General features: G+C 29.4%; 1 protein-coding gene across 3 annotated transcripts in view; it reads right to left on the bottom strand.

The window, feature by feature from the left end:
- LOC127068512 (beta-1-syntrophin) overlaps positions 1–19,887 on the bottom strand; it is a 543,308-nt gene that overhangs the window by 519,081 nt on the left and 4,340 nt on the right. For 2 of the 3 annotated variants that reach the window (XM_051004783.1, XM_051004784.1), the window contains one exon: positions 5,087–5,693. In XM_051004783.1, coding sequence (XP_050860740.1) covers positions 5,087–5,693 — 607 coding nt within the window. Of the gene's footprint in view, positions 1–5,086; positions 5,694–19,750; positions 19,772–19,887 lie in introns of those variants that run through there. The other variant, XM_051004785.1, reaches the window with a different exon arrangement.

Genomic DNA, 19,887 nt, shown 5'->3' with positions numbered 1-19,887 from the left:
TTGATACAAAATGTGATGAATGGATCGTTCTTTTTTCTTTTTTATAATTACGCGATTTGTTGTTCCACCCTTTTTTTTCTTAATACGCGATTAACATAACTATCAGATATGACGCATAAATGTTTGATAATTAGATAATTTTTGTTTCTTTCTTTTCTTGATTTTTTCTTTTTTTTTTTTTTTTAGTTGATTCATTTACTCTTTAACTCGACTCATTCGCATCGATCATTCAAATCACTCGGGCTAACTTATCGTCGAAGAAAATAGTACTTCCCCCATTCTTGTTATTCATTTATTCTTAATTATACGTTAGATCATACTACCCGCTGTTTCTAACTCTAATTTTTTCCATTTTATGTACATAATCGGAACAACGAATGAAAGGTTTGAAGAGTAATAATAGCGTGACGTAATAAATGAAAGGGGCGATAAATAATTTGTTAATTAAAAATAAATAATAATAGTGATGACGAACTACAATTAATTCGAGCCATGAAGTTTGACGATTTTTGATTTTTTGTGATTTGAAAAATTCTATATACTCAAACATACATACATACATACATACATATCTATATATATATGCACACACATGCACGTATGCATGAATAACTAACAAAAAATCTCTACGTTTCTCTACTTATAAATATTCATCATTACAATATTTATGTAATATGTAAATTGTGTGGTAACAGCCGAAAACATAAAATAAATAAATGTGTAAAGCGTAAACGATGATGTAATACTTCGGAAATTTTTAACATCTCTAGCAATGAACATAAAAAAAAAATCATCTAAATGCGAAAGTGATTTTCATTGACATTCGTCATTGATTTTCGTTATTGATTATCATCATCGATTTTCATTATTAATCTTTATCATTGATTTCCATCAATCATATCAATCATTGATATTTATTATTAATCTTAATCATTGATTTTTATCATTAATTTCAATCATTGATATTCGTTAGTGATCTTCGTCATTAATTTTCATCATCGATCTTTATCATTGATTTTCATCATTGATTTTTATCATTGATCTTTATCATTGATTTTCATCATTGATCTTCTCCATTAATTTTCATCATTAATCTTCTCCATTGATTTCAATAATTAATTTTCAATATTAATATTTATAAGCATGTCATATTAACACATACACCATCAATAATATAACTACTGTACATATTGCATACTACAATATTAATATCGTATCTAATTATGCTAAGTAATATTAAACATTACTCCTTCATTTTTTTCTTTTCTCTACTTCCACATTACATCATCCTCAAATATAAAAAATATACAAAAGAATTGGATTATATATAGACGGTTGACATACATAGATAGTTGGCAATATTAAAAAGGCTTTGTCGATTGAAAAAGGAGGTCGAACGTGTGAGCACTAAGCTCGTTGAAGAGTGAATACCATGAGAAATATTTAGGAAAAGTAGTAGTAGTAATAGTAGTAGTAGTAGTAGTAGTAGTAGCAGAAATAGTAGAAATAGTAGAAATACTAGTAGTAGTAACAGTAGTAGTAGTAGTAGAAGTAGTAGGTACAAGCCAAAGTCGTTTGAAGCAATGAGAATGAAAAAGAGACAGAGACAGAGACAGAGACAGACAGAGAGAGAGAGAAAGAGAGAAAGAGAGAGAGAGAAGAAAGAAAAAAGAAAGAGAGAAAGAGAAGATTTCGCGTCAAAGCGAAATAAAAAGGAGGAAAGAAGAATGGCAGTGACTCAATGAAAAGAAAGAAAAATGTAGAAGAGAGAGAGAAGAAAGAATGGCATGGCGAATGTAGGTGAACGAAAGAGACAGAAAGAGTGAGAGAGAAAGAATGAAAAAGACAGACTGAGAGTGACTGAGAGGGGGAGGGGGAGGGAGAGTGAGAGAGAGAGAGAGAGCGCCATTTAACGCTCGGAAGCATACGTGCGTGTTTTTCTCCAACCTTTCACCCGACGGCTCTTTTTCGCTGTCTCGCGTTTGATAATCTCACGACTCGACTCGACTCGAACTCGAACTCGAACTCGAACTCGAACTCGAATGTGCGCGGGCGCTCACACACGCCAAAGTCCCGAACTTCCGCAACGGAAGATAAACGGAACCGGAGGGTCTACGCGAGAGAGAAAGAAAATGAGGAGGATAGAAATAAATGGATAGAAAAAAAAATGAATGAATGAATGAACGAACGAACGAACGAATGAATGAATGAATAAAAAAAATAATGATAACAAAAATGTAAGAGTAAAAAAAAAAGGAAAAAGAAAACGGAGAAACAAATAGAGAAGGAGAGATATATAAATTTTCGTATCTCTAATTTTTCTTTTTTTCTTACTAAGCATACATCGAAAAGCTTAAACTTTCTTCTCCAATTATATTCCTATCTATTTCTTATCGTACTTGCAAAATCATCAGAGATATTGCAATTGTAATTGCAATAAAAAATGTAGTCCATCTTTCTTTCTTTCTTTCTTTCTTTCTTTCTTTAATCCAATATCTCTCTCGTTCTTTTCTATCTCATCTTTTTTTATTTAACTCATTCTCTCCTTCTCTGTTAACTTTAACTCACTCGATGATTCTCTATTTTCTTACTTTTAACTTGTTCTCTCTCTCTCTTTCATTTCGACATTCTTTCTTTTTCTTTTCTTCTTTCAATCACATTGTCTTTCTCTCTTTATCTCAATTATTTTCTATCACTTTCTCACTTCTGTCCTTTTCTTTCACCTCCTTTTTCTTTGACTCATTCGATACTTTTCTATTTTTCTTTAAACTCTATCTCTCTATCTCTCTCCCTCTCTCTCTCTCTCTCTCTCTTCAACACGAATTCTTTCTTTCTCTTTTCCTCTCATTCGATACTTTTCTATTTTTCATTTAATTCTCTTTCTCTCTCACTTTCAAACACATTCTCTATTTCTCCTTTCCTCTTTCAATCACATTGTATTACTCTCTTTATCTGAATTATTCTTTCTCTCTTGTTCCTCTTCTTTCTTCTTTTTTTTCATTAACTCATTCTCCCCCTCTATTTTCTTCAACTTATTCTTATACACTTTTCTTATATCACTTTTCTATTTTTCTTTCAATTCTATCTATCCATCCATCCATCTATCTATCTACTTTTATCATTAACTCTTTATCATTAAATCGTTCTCCTTCTCTCTTTACTTTTTAATTTATTCTTATATACTTCCCTATTTCTTTTTTTTTTTCAATTTTTTCTCCCTGTCCATTTATCTATCCATTTATCTACACGTCTTTACGATTAGCTCTTTATCTTATTTTCTAACTTATTCTTATATAATTCTCCACTTTTTTTCAACTCTTTCTCTCTATCCATTTATCTATTTGTTTCTATCATTAATTCATTCTCCTTCTTCCTTTATTTTCTAACTTACTCTTATATACTTTTTTATTTTTCTTTCAATTATTTCTCTCTATCCATTCATCCATCCATCCATCCATCCATCCATCTATCTATCTATATCATTTATTCATTCTCTTTCTCTCTTTACTTTTTAACTTATTCTTATATATTTTTCTACTTTTCTATAAACTTCTTTTTTCTTTCTTTCTATATATCTATTTATATATATATATATATATATATATCTCTCTTTCTTGTTCTCTTTTATACATTCGGGAGGTGACAAGTGAGTCGCACCAATGCATTAATCCGTCTAAAAGCTCTGTTTCTCGGTACTCATCAACCTTTCACTCGCCTGCTGCTTTACTCCTCCTTCTTCTCTTCTTTCGAAAACTCTATTCCGTTAGACTCGCGTAGGCTGTTGAGAAATAGATAGAAAGGAGGGAGGGAAATAAACAAAGAAAAAGGAGAAAGAAAAAACAGAAACGCGCAGGGATTCATTCGTTGGGTCGCTCTTTAATGACGCGAGTATCGAACGAATCGATCGATGTTGAAAAATAGTGGATAAAGTGTAGTGGACGTCACGAATCAAAGGCAAACGAAAATAAAAACGAACGGAGGAGAACAACAACAACAACAACAATAATAACAACGACGAAAATATGGCCAAATACTCTAAAGAATAAAATAAAAAATAAAAATACAAGAGTAAGCTCCAGTTTGTTATAAAGTTGTTCATTAATAAGTGTCTTAGATGATAAATGTATACTTAATTCGACTATATTAGAAAATCAATGTTTCGACAATGGTGTAATACTTAATATTTGTTTAAAACAAAAATTCTAAGAAGAAATAGTAAATATGTTCGGCAAGTAAATTGCATTAGTTTAATCAATTGACGTTTAATATTCGAAGAATAATATTATGTTCGGCAAAATGCATGGAACTTGTTTAAATTTTATTTTAGAGCGTTTGCAAGATTGGTAATAATTATTTTATATTATTTAAAAAAAAAAGAGTAACGTAAAAGAAAAAAAAAGAAATTGAAATAACAATTTATTTATCAACTTATACTTCGAGTATTTTGCTATAACACATTTTCGAGAATATTTTTAGATCGGTTTATTATATTATTCATGTAATTTTATATATGTATATGAAAAATGATTATTTAAAAAAATTGTAAAAATAATTTTTCAATTTCTCGAAAATTTCCGATGTCATTTCGATTCATATATATCAAACATTATATATATATATTTTGTGTGTGTGTGTATATATGTATATATGACTATATATTTCATACATCATACACTATAATTAATAATTGACAAAAAAATTCGAATAAATTATATACTTCCAATCAATCTATTTACACACATATACACACACACACACACATATATAGAAATAAATAGTATATAAATATTTCTCATTCTATTGTCATAAAATAAATAATTCTAATAGTTAATCAGCGACTGTTCCGATCAGTCTACTCATCCCAATATAATAATAATAATAAAAAAAAAAAAATTAGATCAGAAGAAAAAAATTCCCATATAAAAAAAGTCCCATTCAATTACACCCATCTCTCTTTATAATCGACGAAGGAAGTATTTGCAAAATTTACTTGTAAAAACAGTTCGATTGAAATATTCGAACGAACAAACAAATGTGATCTGGTATACGATAATAAAATAATAAAAATGATGAAAGAAAAGCTTACCTTCAAGCTCGACGACCTTGCCAGCCCTCTTGAGTGCTTTAACAGCTTCGTCGTGGGTAGCTTCGCGTAGATCCTCACCGTTAACAGCCAATATCGCATCGCCAACATATAATTGCTCCGTGGCATCGGCTGCCATACCTTTGAATATCTTCGATATTAGAATCGGCATTTTATTTTCTTTCCCGCCTTTAATAGAAATACCGAGTCCGTTGTTGTCGCTTTTAACGACCCGCACGATACGTTTTTGATTGGCGACCGAATCCGGTACATCCGGATCGTTGAGACTGTCGACGTTGTTGTTATTGATGTTACCATTGTTGAGAACGTTGTTAACAGTGTCGCAACTCTCGTCAAGCGATATACTCAAATAATCGTCCTCCAAAGAGACGAATACACGATACCATTGACCGCGCACCTGTGTCTCGAGTATACCAGCACGACCGGAAGTTGACGAGGATGCACCACCAGTGGTGGTCGTAGTCGTTGAAGATGACGAAGATGAGGCCGCTGCGGATACCACAGAACCGAGTCCCGTAACACCCATGGCCGAATTCGCTTGTCCACTACCACTCAATTCGACCATTTCGATTTCCTCGTAGGGTCCGCGCTAGAAAAGAAAAAAAGAGAAAGCAATTTTTAATACGAAATATCTTTTAAGGATCCAACAAAAATTATCATTCTAACGTTGGATATAAGGTATGATTGAATTAATGGCGATGTGTAAAATAACAAAAAAAGGAACTGTGTAGATATTTATATGTGACGTTATGTTATGTTCGTATATATTTAAAGTTGTAGTTAAATTAAATTGAATGAAGGTAAATGCAGATGAGAGTATATCGGATAAGTCAGGTGAATATTATTTTATTTTATAGTATATAGTTTTAGTTATAGTATATAGTTTTAGATACGATAAAAATTTATTATATATATATATATTTGTTTACCTTATTTGTACGATTAGAAATATATTTAATGTATATATTATATATAAATATTAGAATATTTATTATATAATATATAAATTTATTATAGATTAGAAAAAATTGTATCGAATATAATATCGAGTGATTCAATCAGCTATTCTTACTAAAAACAAATCCGATCTCATTTATCTTTCCGATAAAATATATACGTATCTTTAGATTCATTCAATTCCACCTGTATTACTCCAAAAACAACAAATTATTACATTCTTATCGTTACCATATAATACCCTATCAGCTTAATCGCAATGAATATTTTAAATTAATTAAATCTCAATTTAACCACGTTGCGCAATAATACCTCTCTCTCTCTCTTTCTTTATCTTCTTCTTTTTTCAATCCTTTTCTTTTCCCACACCAACCCACCTATCATATAACAACGCTACGTCCGTATAATACGATACATTTCCACTTTGTACGAAACAAATTCTTCCATTAAAAAAAAAGAAAGAAAGAAAATAATAATAATAAAAAAAAAAAAATACAAAATATATTCAATCACATAACTTTTATCGATAATCACAAAGAATAACAATTTTCAAAATCTTCAGATCTTTCATTTTCTTTCTTCTCTCTCTCTCTCTCTCTCTCTCTCTCTCTCTCTCTCTCTCTCTCTCTCTCTCTCTCTCTCTCTCTCTCTATCTCCTCTTCCTTTTTCCCTCTCTCTTTATCGGCAGCATCGAAACCCCGTTACGTGCATCGAACACGCGATTATGCGATGCACGCGTTGCTTTCTCTCTCTTTCTCTCTCTATCTCGTTCGTTCGTTCGTTCGTTCGTTCGTTTCGCTCTTTGCTGCTCGGCCATTACGCATTCATATTAAATCGACGATTTATGCGAGCTCATCAAGCAGAACGCGAAAGCGTACCGGTACCTGCCCCGTAATGCGTTTAACTCGACTTCGTGCCGGCTGCTGCGGCCATTTTATCGGTTCGAGTTTTCGCCTCGCAGAGTTTCCGGCGCTCGTCAAATTTTCAAGCTTATTCCGTGTAGTTCTGCCGCTACTTTCAACCTCCCCTCACCCAACTTTCCCCACCACAACTTTTTCTATACCCCTACTATCCCCTTCTTTTCTCTTAATCCCTCTTGCTCTTTCTCTTTGTCTACTTTCGCGACTAATCGCGTAAAGAGATCCTACGAGATTTTCTTTCTTTCTTTCTTTCTTTTCTTCTCTCCTCCTTTCTATTTTTTATCGATCGTTCGTTTATTAATTCGTTCATTTGATCGTTGATTCGCTTGTTCACTCGTTCGATCGTTTCTTTATTTTGTTTATTTGAATATTGATTTGATCGTTTATTTGATTATCCTGTTTGTTTGTTCGTTTGTTAATTTTTGCCTTTGTTTCTTGTCCTTCTCTTTCTCTTTTCTTTTTCTTTTCTTATTGCTTAAGATATCATAGCCATTGTACTTGCCATTTACTCGAATTATTATTTGTTCAAATTGTATTGAAGAATTTTGCCAATATTGTATTATATTATATTATAATAAAAAGTATGTATTATGTATATTATAAATTTGTTCATCGATACGATCGCGCATATTTCACGACTTTCGACAAAATTCGAAAGAAACTTTATTTTCTCTTTTACGACGAGAATCCAATAAAAAAATCTGCTACGAGAAAAGTTCCAGCTAAATCAATCCCATTATCGAACGAAAAAAAAAAGAGAAAGAGAAAGAGAAAAAATAAAAATGAAAAAGAAAGAAAAAACAAACGGAGACAAAAAAAAAGATAGATAAAATAAAAAAAAAATGTCTTTCGAAAGTTACAAACTTATGTTAAAAGGATTCTCTCACGAATTTAATATTTGACTATCTATCTCTAAATATTATTCTATTCTTTCTAATTCACGTGACCTTTTGGCCCGTTCTATTTTTTTTTCTTTCTCTAGCGTCTAGTAAAATCTTTTGTTGTACAAATATATACTATATACTATATACTATATACTATATATATATATACGTACATACATATGTATGTATATATCGTTACGAGTTCGTGGTTTTTCGAAATTCTCGTTCAAAATCGTCGGCGTTGGCGTCGGTGTCGAATGGACGCGTCGCGATTCGTTTTCGCAACGGCGGTCGCTGCATTAATCAATTTCTGCGGTTACTCACTTCGGATTATTTATGTAACCCGAGAAGAGAAAACAGCGAACGAATGAACGAATGAACGAATGAACGAATGAACGAACGAACGAACGAACGAACGAACGAACGAACGAACGATCGCGTGGGCACGTGGTTGCTTCGATTATTAAAGAGTTCGTACGTCGCTCGTTACGATGCTGTAGTAAATTGTTCAACGAGATTTTTAGTAGAGAAAGAGAGAAATTTTAAATAGACCAAAAAAAAAAAAAGAATGGAAAGAGAAAAAAGAAAAAAGAAGAAAGAAAGAAAGAAAGAAATTGTAAGTTTAACTTAATGAATGATAAAAATCGATGATTTATATAAATCTTATTCGTAAGATGGCAATATAACGATAACAATGATAATAATTAGATTAAAATCGAATTAGATTAATAATTAGATCAAAACTGAACTGTAAGTATAAAAATGATTTTAAGATTATATAATATACAAATGTGTGGAATTTGTATTCAAGGGCTTCTAATTCGAATTAGAAGAACGACGTGTCGGAGATTTATATGAATCTTATCGAAACGTCATAATAACAATAACAACATCAACAACAAGAATGATAATAGTAATAGTAATGATAATGATCGTATAAGAGAAAGATGATTTGATAATTTCATAATTGAAAAAAAAAATAGAAAGAAAAGAGAAAAAAATACGATATACTTCGTACGAATAAAATTTTATATTTTTAATAAACAACAACAACAACGATAATAATCTTGCATGAAATTAGAAAATTAAATATATAATTTGTATATACACTTTGGTGTATATGTTTATGTGTGTAAAATAATGATAATAATAACAATGACGATGATGATGATGATGATAATAAAGAAAAGATAAAGAAATGATTTTTAGTAGTGTTAGAATGATTCCGGAACGGAAAGAGATTTTGTTTAATTGACGAGAATGTTGGTTCGGCCGTAAACAGGATGGCAGTTAATTTTCACACGATTGTCGTCCCTTCGGCTAGCAGTTTTGCAGGGCATTTCCGTTGGCGTCCACGATAATGGTATTACCGCCGTAGGGAAAATGGATTAACGGAAATAATAGGGAGAGGAAGATAGAAAACGAGCGACGAGGCGAACGAGTGAGATCCCTCAACCGATTATGTTGGAAGGCTAATTTTTTATCAATCCCATGTCATTAAAGAAATCTTTTCAAGATAAAATAATACCAATAATAATAATAATAATAATAATAATAATAATAATAATAATAATGATGATGATGATGATGATGATGATAATAATAATGACGATTAAAAGAAAAACGTAAACGTGCAAACGTTTTAACGATTTGTTAAAAATATATTTCAAATGTTCAAAGTAAAGCTCTTTATAATGTTTTTCTTTTTTCTTTTCTTTCGTTTTCCTCTCTTTTATTATTAAGAAGTTTTTTTCAAATTGTTATATATACACTATATGTTTTAAATAATTTATTCTACTTGTGTGTGTGTATGTGCATATTGCAAACTATGATATTTCTGTATCGTGTCTATCAAAAAGTCCAGAAATTAAAACAATTAAACGAAACTAAATCTGTTTTATCGATCGAACAATCTATCAATTAGAACGCTTTGAAACAATAGAATCTGTTTTATCGATCGAAATTTAAAAAAAAAGAATTAGATGCAGCAATTAAAAAAAAAAATAAAATAAAAAAAATAAAAAGAGGTGAAAAGAGAAAAAGAAGAAAAAAACAACTTGCAAATATAAACTGCTAGTTGAAAATTAAAATATAAAATGTGAATTTTGAAAAGAAGTTGAACAGAGAAAGAGAAAGAGAGAGAGAGAGAGAGAGAGGGTGAGAAAGATGGTAGTGCTTTGGGGTGATTGCTCTCTGTCTCTCTCTCTCTCTCTCTCTCTCTCTCTCTCTCTCTCTCTCTCTCTCTCTCCCTCTCCCTCTCCCTCTCCCTCTCCCTCTCTTTGCAGCTATTCTCCCCACTTTTAACCCCCTCGCCGCAATCCAGCTTGCTAGTACGCGAAGCGGTGCGTGAAATTGGGTAAAAATGAATCGACGCTAGAACGCGCTGTTCACTGGCATTATATTTGAAAACTCGCGAGCAAATTCGTGTAGATATGTAATAGTAGTAGTAGTATTAATAGTAGTAATAGTAGTAGTAATACTAGTAATAGTAGTTCAATAATACTAATAGTAATAATAATAAAATAATAATAGTGTTAGTAATAATATAATAGTAATACCAGTATAAACAATATTAAGAATAAAAGTAATAGTAGAATAAACTTCTATCGATGAAATTAACGAGAACGATAAACCTGAAGAAAGAAGATAAAAAAAAACGAAATAAAAGAAAAACAGAAACAGAAACAGAAACAAAACAAAACAAAAAGAAATAAATGAATAATAAATGTTCGTTCGTATCGCATTAAAATAAATCGATCGGGATTGATCAAATTAGATGATCGATTATAACGAATGAAAATTCTTTGTTATCACAAAGGATCAATGCTAACATTGTTACGAGATAAAGGAAAAATGAAACATTTCTAATCGTCTTTAATCTCATACTTCAACGCTAATACTATTCTAGGTTTCTATGTTTTACGCCTACAATTGCTTTACGGGCGCATGTTACGCGTCGGGTTTGGTTTATGCATTGATAAAACGTGTACGTAGGAACGTATGTATGTATGTATGTATGTATGTATATGTGTATGTATGTATATATGTATGTAACTCGTTGATCGGCTTATGGCCGAAGTTCTCCGATTGTGTAAAGCGAATAATAAATGAGCCTAGTGTATTTTGTACTTGGCGTCAGGAATCATAAATCATAGAGGTACTACCGTCATTTGTAAGTACGCGTTGTTAATGAAAAGGCGGGAACTTTTGAAAAAAATATTTCAAAAATAGCGTCTTTTATCGTTTCTTTTAAAAAGATTTATTGATGTGTATATATATGTGTGTATAATATATCGTATAAATACATACATTGTATATGTGTATGTGTATATATGTAGATATAATACGAATAGAAAATATAAGCGTATAATATAGTATATAACTACATATAATCACTTGTATACGTACACACACACTCACATATATATATATATATATATATATATATATATGAGAGAGAGAGAGAAAGAAAGAATATAACTCTGGTTTGCTTATTACACTTAATTTATATATTCATACTGATAAATATATGATATTTATTTATTATTAAAAAAATATATATATTTGTATATGATATGAAATAAGAAAACAAAAATGTTCGAAGTACATTGATAAAGAAAATATTTAATTAAAATTCAATTTTTTATTGATGACATTACATAATTCATCTTGAGTGTGTGTATATATATATATGTATTTAAGATATATATACGAAACGTATATAGACTTTTTTTAAACGTGAAAACGAGTAAAGAACGAGTCTCGAAACGCATCTTGCATTCGACTCGTGTCTCCATAACGGTGCGAGTTTAATCGAACCAACAACGTTTCTCGTTTCTTCATCTTTCTTTCAACAAGAGTTTCATCAGTTTCTGAACGATTGAAAACTCTTTGAGAAAAGAATCGATTGAAGATGAATCGTTATTTTTGAAGAGAAGATAATTAGAAAAAAAAAAAGTGAAATAAAATAAAAAATCAAGAAAGAATTAGATTCCCTCGTGCGTTCGAAATTACATGTATTTTATTACATGTACATACAATTTTATATTACAAACTATTTATTATTATACAATTAATTTTCATTATCACTTTTATTTCTTTTTGCGTATATATTGATGTTAAATAAAACAAATAATTAGTTTCTTGAATTTTTAGATATATAATCTACTTCGTTATAATCTTATTAACTTTATTCGTTTTATTAACATTAAAAAGATATTTTATTATAATTGAACAGATAATAAAAAAGATTGAAATTGATCGAAGTTAGGATTGGTTAACTAATGAAACTTTATTTACGCTTAGTTCGAATCTTTTTCAACGAACTATCGTAGCATACCAATTTCGAAACGCTCATAGTTAACGAGTGACTCGTATCGGAACAGGTTGTTTCGAGATGTATAATACAAATTGATCAGTTACGAAACTCCTATAAAATTTTTTACTACGTTGAAGTGCACCTCATTATCAATTAGAAACACTTCGTTCATTATCGTTATAATCATAATCATAATCTTAATCGTCATAATGATTAATAGGAAAACAGAATGAAAATAAATTGATTACGAACAAATATAAATAAATAAATAAATAAATAAATAAATAAATAATTCACAATTAAAAGGGCAATCCTTAATCTATTTTTTAATAGCAATTCGTATAAAGAAATATTAAAAATATCTGTGTGTATGTGTGTGTGTGTACAGGTATAAAAATAAATATGTATATATAATATAATAAATAATTTTTTTAATTTTTCTATTAATCACAATTATTTATTTTATACACACACACACACACACACACACACACACACACATATTTATACTATTAAATAAATATTACTGAAATGATAAATAATTGAAAATAGATCCACATATGTATGACGTAGAAAATAGAACAAAAAAAAATAAAATAAAAAAAGAAAAAATGAGATACAGAGAAAGAGAGAGAGAGAAAGAGAGAGGAAATTATAGATAGGTCACGTGCCAGTAGCACGTTAAGGGCAATCGTGACCGGATCGAGAAGGTATCACTATCTTACTCGTACTCTGATCTATGGATCGTTAATACGATACTCGTCCCTTCGTTACGGATCGAAACTCTCGAAGTAGCTCGGAAATAGAACTACTCTGCATTTTAACCCGTCTATACTATATGATAGTACATACATACATATATACATATATTCATATATATGTATATAAATACAGACATATATACATACATAAATACAGACATACACTCATACATACATAAATATAGACATACATTCATACATACATACATACATACATAGATAGATATATAGAAAGATAGATAGATAGACACGTAACGCGAGTAACCGAATACGTATCCTATTCTATCCTATCGAAGCCATTCACTTTCAAAGACAGATTTACTATAGTAAAGATATCGTGCAAGAATAAAAAAAGAAAAGAAAAGAAAAAAAAAATGTATTGAAAAAATGTGTCAGGGACGAGATCAACTCTTTAAAATCTCTCTTCTATTCTTCTAAATCATCTCCTTTTTTTTTGTTATTTTTATTTATTTCTTTTCGACATTTTTTTCTTTTCTTCTTTTTGGTTCTCTATATCTTGTATCTTTTTTTTATTTCTTATCTCTTTCTATTCCTCTTTATTTTCTTTTCTTTTCTTTTTTTTTTCTTTTTTACATCTACTTACGAGATGGAGTCAACTCGTAAGTTCAGATAGTCATCAAATGGAGGATATGAACGAAAAGCAATATATGCAATATATTTAATTACGTGGTTAATATAATCTATACAAATTTCTGTTGGAATTAATTTGAATCGTTTGAAACGATTGATATTAATCAGTAATTAAACGTTCAACTATGCGTCGCTCGGCGATAAAAAGTCTTTAAAACGGACGAAAAATTTCCATGCGATATTAAAAATCGATTTAATACTAATTTCGTCTTGCGATTAGCCTCGTAGTTTTATAATTTGAAAAGAACATATACACACACGCATAAAAGAAAGATAAAGAAAAGAAAGAGAACGAAATTAGCCTAACGTATTTCAAAACAAGAGCAAGTGATATTTTTAATATCGTGAAAAAGTTTTTGTCCCACCCTATATATCGTACAAATTACCAATAAGATCGATTTCTATATCCTTCTCTTATACTTTCTTTCTGTTTTCAATTTTAAACGAATAAAAACGTTCGATAACACGTAATAATCAAAATGAAAAATAATATTTTAATTTCTATTAAATCTTTGAAATATGTATTACATATTTATTATATAATTTTGTATTAAATATTAAGTAAACATCATTTAAAACGATTAAAATTAATTAAAAATCGAATATACTAATCATCCAAGATATTACACATGCAATTTAATTTAATTTAATTTAATTTAATTTAATTTAAAACTTTAAGATTATCTCTTCCTCTCTCTCTCCGTATATGTATATAATAATTCAACAAATTATTTCATCATAATCCCTGTCGAAGTTCTCTCACTTATTTCTATATTAATGTTCGAACAAAAATTTTAATTAAAAAATGAAGATAATTATTAAAGAGAAAACTGAACGTCTAGATAAAAAAAAAAAAAAAAAAAAAAAGAAGAAGAAGAAAAAGAGAAAGGAGAGAAAAAAAAAGCAAAAAAGAAAAGAAGAACCTAACAAATTGCGAAGAATTTTCTAGATAGTAATAGATGAATAAATTAATATGTAAATATCATCGACGACTATAAAAACTTGAAACATCAAACGAATATCAAATACTTCGTATGTATCTTATAAAATGTACCTAATATTTCGATTGCTTGAAAAAAAAAAAGAAAAAAGAAGAAGAAAATTCATAAGTATAAACTTACTATTCAATATCTTACGAACTTGCTATTTCAACGTTTGATTGATACGACAGAGAAGTAAATTTCTTAAATGAATAAAATGTTTGATGTAAATAAAACGTCGCTATCGAAACACTATTGCACAAATTTTAATCATTAACGAGAATTTTTGATTAATAATAATTATACGTTCTTCTATTACTCGAGAGAATAAAAAATGAATAAAACTAAAAATATAAAAGAGAAATAACAAGAAACGATATGTGTGTGTGTGTGTGTGTGTGTGTGTGTGTGTGTATAAAAATAATTTTCAATTAATAATAATTACACGTCCTATTAGTAGAGAGAACGATAGACAAATGAGAAAAAAAAAGAAAAAAAAATAAGAAAAATAAAAAGAAAAAGATACGTAACACCATATACAAAAATTTATAGTAACAATATCTAATTAATAATAATTACGCGTTCTACTACTAAGTAAAATCAAAATTAAATTAAAAAGAAAAAAATAATAATAATAACGATAATAATAATAATAATAAAAAATGTCGTGCAGAAAAGATAATAATAATAACATTTAATTAATCATAATTACCCGTTCTATTATTCCGTAAAACAATGATGAAATAAAAAGAGAAATAAATAAATAAATAAATCATTAATAGAAAAAAATAAAAGGATATAAAGAAATGAATAAAAAATAACAGACGGCTATGAACAAAAGTTCACGACAAGAATTCCTAATTAACAATAACGATTACACGTTCTATTCCGATGGAAAAAAAAAATAAGAATAAATAAATGAAGAAAAAAAAAATGAATAAAAAATAACAAACAGCTATAAACAAAAGTTCACGACAAGAATTCATAATTAACAATAACGATTACACGTTCTATTCCGATAAAGAAAAAAAATAAATAATAAAAATAAATAAATGAAATACATAAAGAAATAAGTAAATAAATAAATAATAATAATAATAAATAAATAAAAGAATAAGATGGCGTTATACTTCAACGTATGAAGCTGCCAACACTTCGCATAACACTCCTTTGCCCTTGCAAAAACCAATAACCTCGGACCAACATCGGCTGAAGCGAGCTTGTTTATGGCTACGAACGATACGTGCATCCTTTTATTCTTTCTCTTTCTATCCCACGTCTCGGTATAAAGAGAGAGAGAGAGAGAGAGAGAGAGAGATAGATACATAGATACATAGATATATATGTACATATGTATATATATATATATACATGGTACGTGTATAAACATACATAAATGAAAATTCATAGTTGTGTAGAGATAGGATATGTGTGATATGTACGTGTATGTATGTATACAGGGTGGTCCAAATAAAGTGTTACAAGCAATTTCCTTTCAAACGGTTACCTGATTTTTCTTCTTTCTTTTATTTATTCTCTCTCTCTCTCTCTCTGTCTTTCTTTCTCTCACTCACTTTTTCGTTTTTCTTTTCAATTAAATGAAAAACGAAGTTTGTTGCAATCTAACAAAAAAATGTTTTAATTAAACGGAACAATTATTTTATTTGTTCGGTCTTTAAGTGAAAAAAAAAAAAAAAAATTATTGTTATTATCATTATATCTCTCGACTCTATTAATTTATTTACTTATTTTTTATTTTTTATTTATATATATATATACTTTTAGAAAAATATTTAGGAAATTCTTTTCAAATGATATAATTTTAAATATTAATTTCGAGAAGTAGAATAGCTTGTAAAATTTTATTTGAGAACGTTACGTATATATATAAGTATGTCTACGAACCGGTACAACACTATGGATAGATATAAAAGGGTCGACGAGGATAAGAGGAAAGGGACGGCCGAGAGAAAAGCAGAGAAAAAGGGTGAACGAAAGGTCGCTTGAGAACTGTAGGAGGTAAGCATCGTTTAACTCTTCCTTCTACGACCAAAAATTCACTATATTCGTGAAGAAACGAGAACGGAAAAGAAAAATGAAAGGAAAGGAAATAAAGAAAGAGATAAAAATACAAAATAAAATTGAAACTACGAATAGGTGCATCTAAATATTCAAAGTAATGTTAAATAACATTAATACTCGTTAGGACACTTGATAAGAGCCAAGATTAAGATTTTCTGAAGAAAATTATTTTCTATTGAACAAAATTAAAATCTAAAAGAGCCCAAGTTAAATACGATGAAAATTTGTAATGACATATTAAATCCTTGAAAAGCACACATTGATTGTAACTTAAGGAATACGATATAAATTAATTCAAATTAAATTATTCATCAATAATGTAAGATTGAAATTAATTAAGTAAGACAAAACATACGACGGTATAAAATAAAAATAGCTTGAAAAAGTGTCTGGATCTAAAACTTGTCGCTTATAGTTCAAAAAAAATAAAGAAAGAAAGAAAGAAAGAAAGAAAAAAAAAGCATGATCGGCAAGACATTGTTTCGAAGATAACGAATTAATTACGTTGGCTGAAATATAACGAGCTACGATATAAGAAAAAGATAAAAAAAAAAGAACAAATCACTAAAAAACTAACCTACAATAATTCAACGAAACAAACGAGACGAGACATTTTCTAAAAGAATATAAAACAAACCGTCGTAATAAACAAATTGAAAACGTATCGAGCACGGTATGAATTTAAAGGATTATCTTAAGAAATAAAAAAGGAGAAAAGGGAGAGAGAAAGAAAAAGAAAAAGAAAAAGAAAAAGAAAAAAAGAAGAAACCTAACCTGGAAAAAGAACTGCGTGAACTATGAAGGAACGATTCGTAATAGAGAGAGAAAAGGAAAAGGAAAACAAAAAGAAAAGAAAAGAACAAAAAAAGAAAGAAAGAAAGAAAGAAAAAGATCGTCGCAAAATGGTCGAACAATCGTTACATAAAAAAAAAAAAAGAAAAAGAGAGAAAAATAGAAAAACACGAGGTTTACGCGCGAATACGTTTGAAATTAGCGCGCAATTTTCGCGAACGAAGAGACACAGAGAAAAAGAACAAACAAAAAGCAAAAAAAAAAACAAGAAAACCAGAAAAGAGGGACTAAATAAAAAAAAGGAAGAGGTAGAAAAAAAAACGACGATATTACGGGGAAATGCATCATTGAACTAACGAACGATACGATAGAAATAATTACAAATATCGAGCGGAAGTGGTGATTGTGTCGGATGGAGATGAAGTAAACGTAACCTAGACTGACCAATAGGATTTGTCGTTCTATAAATGTGTGAGAGAGAGAGAGAGAAAGAGAAAGAAACAGAGAGAAAGAAAGAGAGAGAGAGAGAGAGAGAGAGGACTAACTCTCCCTTCCATCCAATATCTGCTCTCTCTCTCTCTCTCTCTCTCTCTCTTTCTTTCTCTCACACATCGTACAACCCACACATAATACATATATATATATGTATACATACACACACATATATATATAGGACACATACACATACGAATAGTGAGAGTGAGTGAGAGAGAGAGAGAGATTCATCGGATGAAAATAAAAAAAAAGGAGAAAAAAAGCAAAAAAAGAAAAAAGGAAGAAAAATTGGCTACGCGGCCGAACGCGTCGCGTTTGTTCCGATTTGACTTCGGGCGAGATGACAGGAGTTTGTTAACGCTCTCTAGCTTTGTGCCATCGTCTACTATGCTTTGCAAAACTCGGGAAGTCGGGCACACTATGATATTCTCTCTTCATCACTCTATCTCTCTCTCTGTCTCTCTTTTTCTATTTAACTCTCTCTTTCATTCTCTTTCTTTTCTCTCTATCTTCTTATCTCTTCATCTCTCTTTTTTTTTTCAAAGAGAGTTATATAAAAGTAAAAAAAAAAGAAAGAAACTGGAAAAGGAAAAGGGAAAAAAAAATATAAAAAAGAAAAGACACGTTTGCAATATGATGAAACGAAACGAACCTAAACTGAACTGAACTGAACTGAATTGAACTGAACTGAACTGAACTAAACTGAACGAAACGAAGGGAAACAAAAAATAAAAAAGAGAAAAGAGATGGAGGAAGAGGAGGAGGGAACGCAACAAAAACAAGAGGAATATCAATAAAATAAGATAAACACGGGGCTCTAGCGCGTTGGAGAAATTTATGGCACCGATAAAACGACAAATCGTGAAACATGGCGTCGCAATAAAATCAATCGCGTCGTTCGTGCGTCCGATCGTAGAGAAAGAGAGAAAGAGAAAGAGAAAGAGAGAGAAAGAGAGATTAGAAAGAGATAGAGCTGCTTTGAAATCTAATTCCTTTTGTGCACTCTTCCCTTTTTCTTCTTTTCTTTTATATTTCTTCTTCTTTAGTTTTTATTTTTATTTTTTTTAATTCTTAGTATTTCCTTTTGAAAAATAGATAATGATAAACGAATAAATTAATAAGTATCAATTGACGAATAAAGAAAAAAGAAAAAAAAAAAGAACGAAACAAATTTCTCTTTCTTTTTATCGTTTTACTTTTCATTTCATTTTTACTTTCAATCCTGTTCTTCCTCGTGATAATAATCCGACGTTGTAATTTTTTATTTCTTTTATGGGAGAAAAAGGTAAAAGTGAAAAAAAAATGAAATAAAAAAAGAAAGAAAGAAAGAAAATAAAAAGAAACAATGGAACATCAAATATTTCATAATATACCTAACTACAAAATTCTTATATACGCGTATATATATATCTCTAAATTTTTTGATATTCAAAATTTTTCTATTTGAATTTCTACGAAATATCAGAAACATTTCGTAAAAAGATAAATAATAATAATAAGAAGAAGAAAAACAACAACCACAACAACAATAAATATTTCAATCGTCCGCTATAAACACTTGCATAAAATTGTTATTTAACACGTTGAACACCGTACTAATATTACATGATCGATCGACAATGCGACCGTTATAATCCGTTATAATACGCCATATATATTACTTCAAAATACAAAATATCTACAATGGATAAAATGTGTGAATATATATATATATATATATATATATATATATATATATATATATAGAGAGAGAGAGAGAGAGAGAGAGAGAGAGAGATTAACGTTAAACAGAAACTTTTATCTTACCTTACACGTATTAACTTATTACCAGCAACGATATGAATAGAAAAATTTATACATTTTAAACGATCACATATTATTACACTGCACTAGATCAATATTAATAGAAAAATTTATACATTTTAAACGATCACATATTATTA

Source organism: Vespula vulgaris, chromosome 13, assembly GCF_905475345.1.
Source record: "Vespula vulgaris chromosome 13, iyVesVulg1.1, whole genome shotgun sequence".
In the NCBI taxonomy this organism is placed as follows: domain Eukaryota; kingdom Metazoa; phylum Arthropoda; class Insecta; order Hymenoptera; family Vespidae; genus Vespula; species Vespula vulgaris.
The sequence above is the reverse complement of the archived record's forward strand: the minus strand, read 5'-3'. Positions and strand labels throughout refer to the sequence as shown.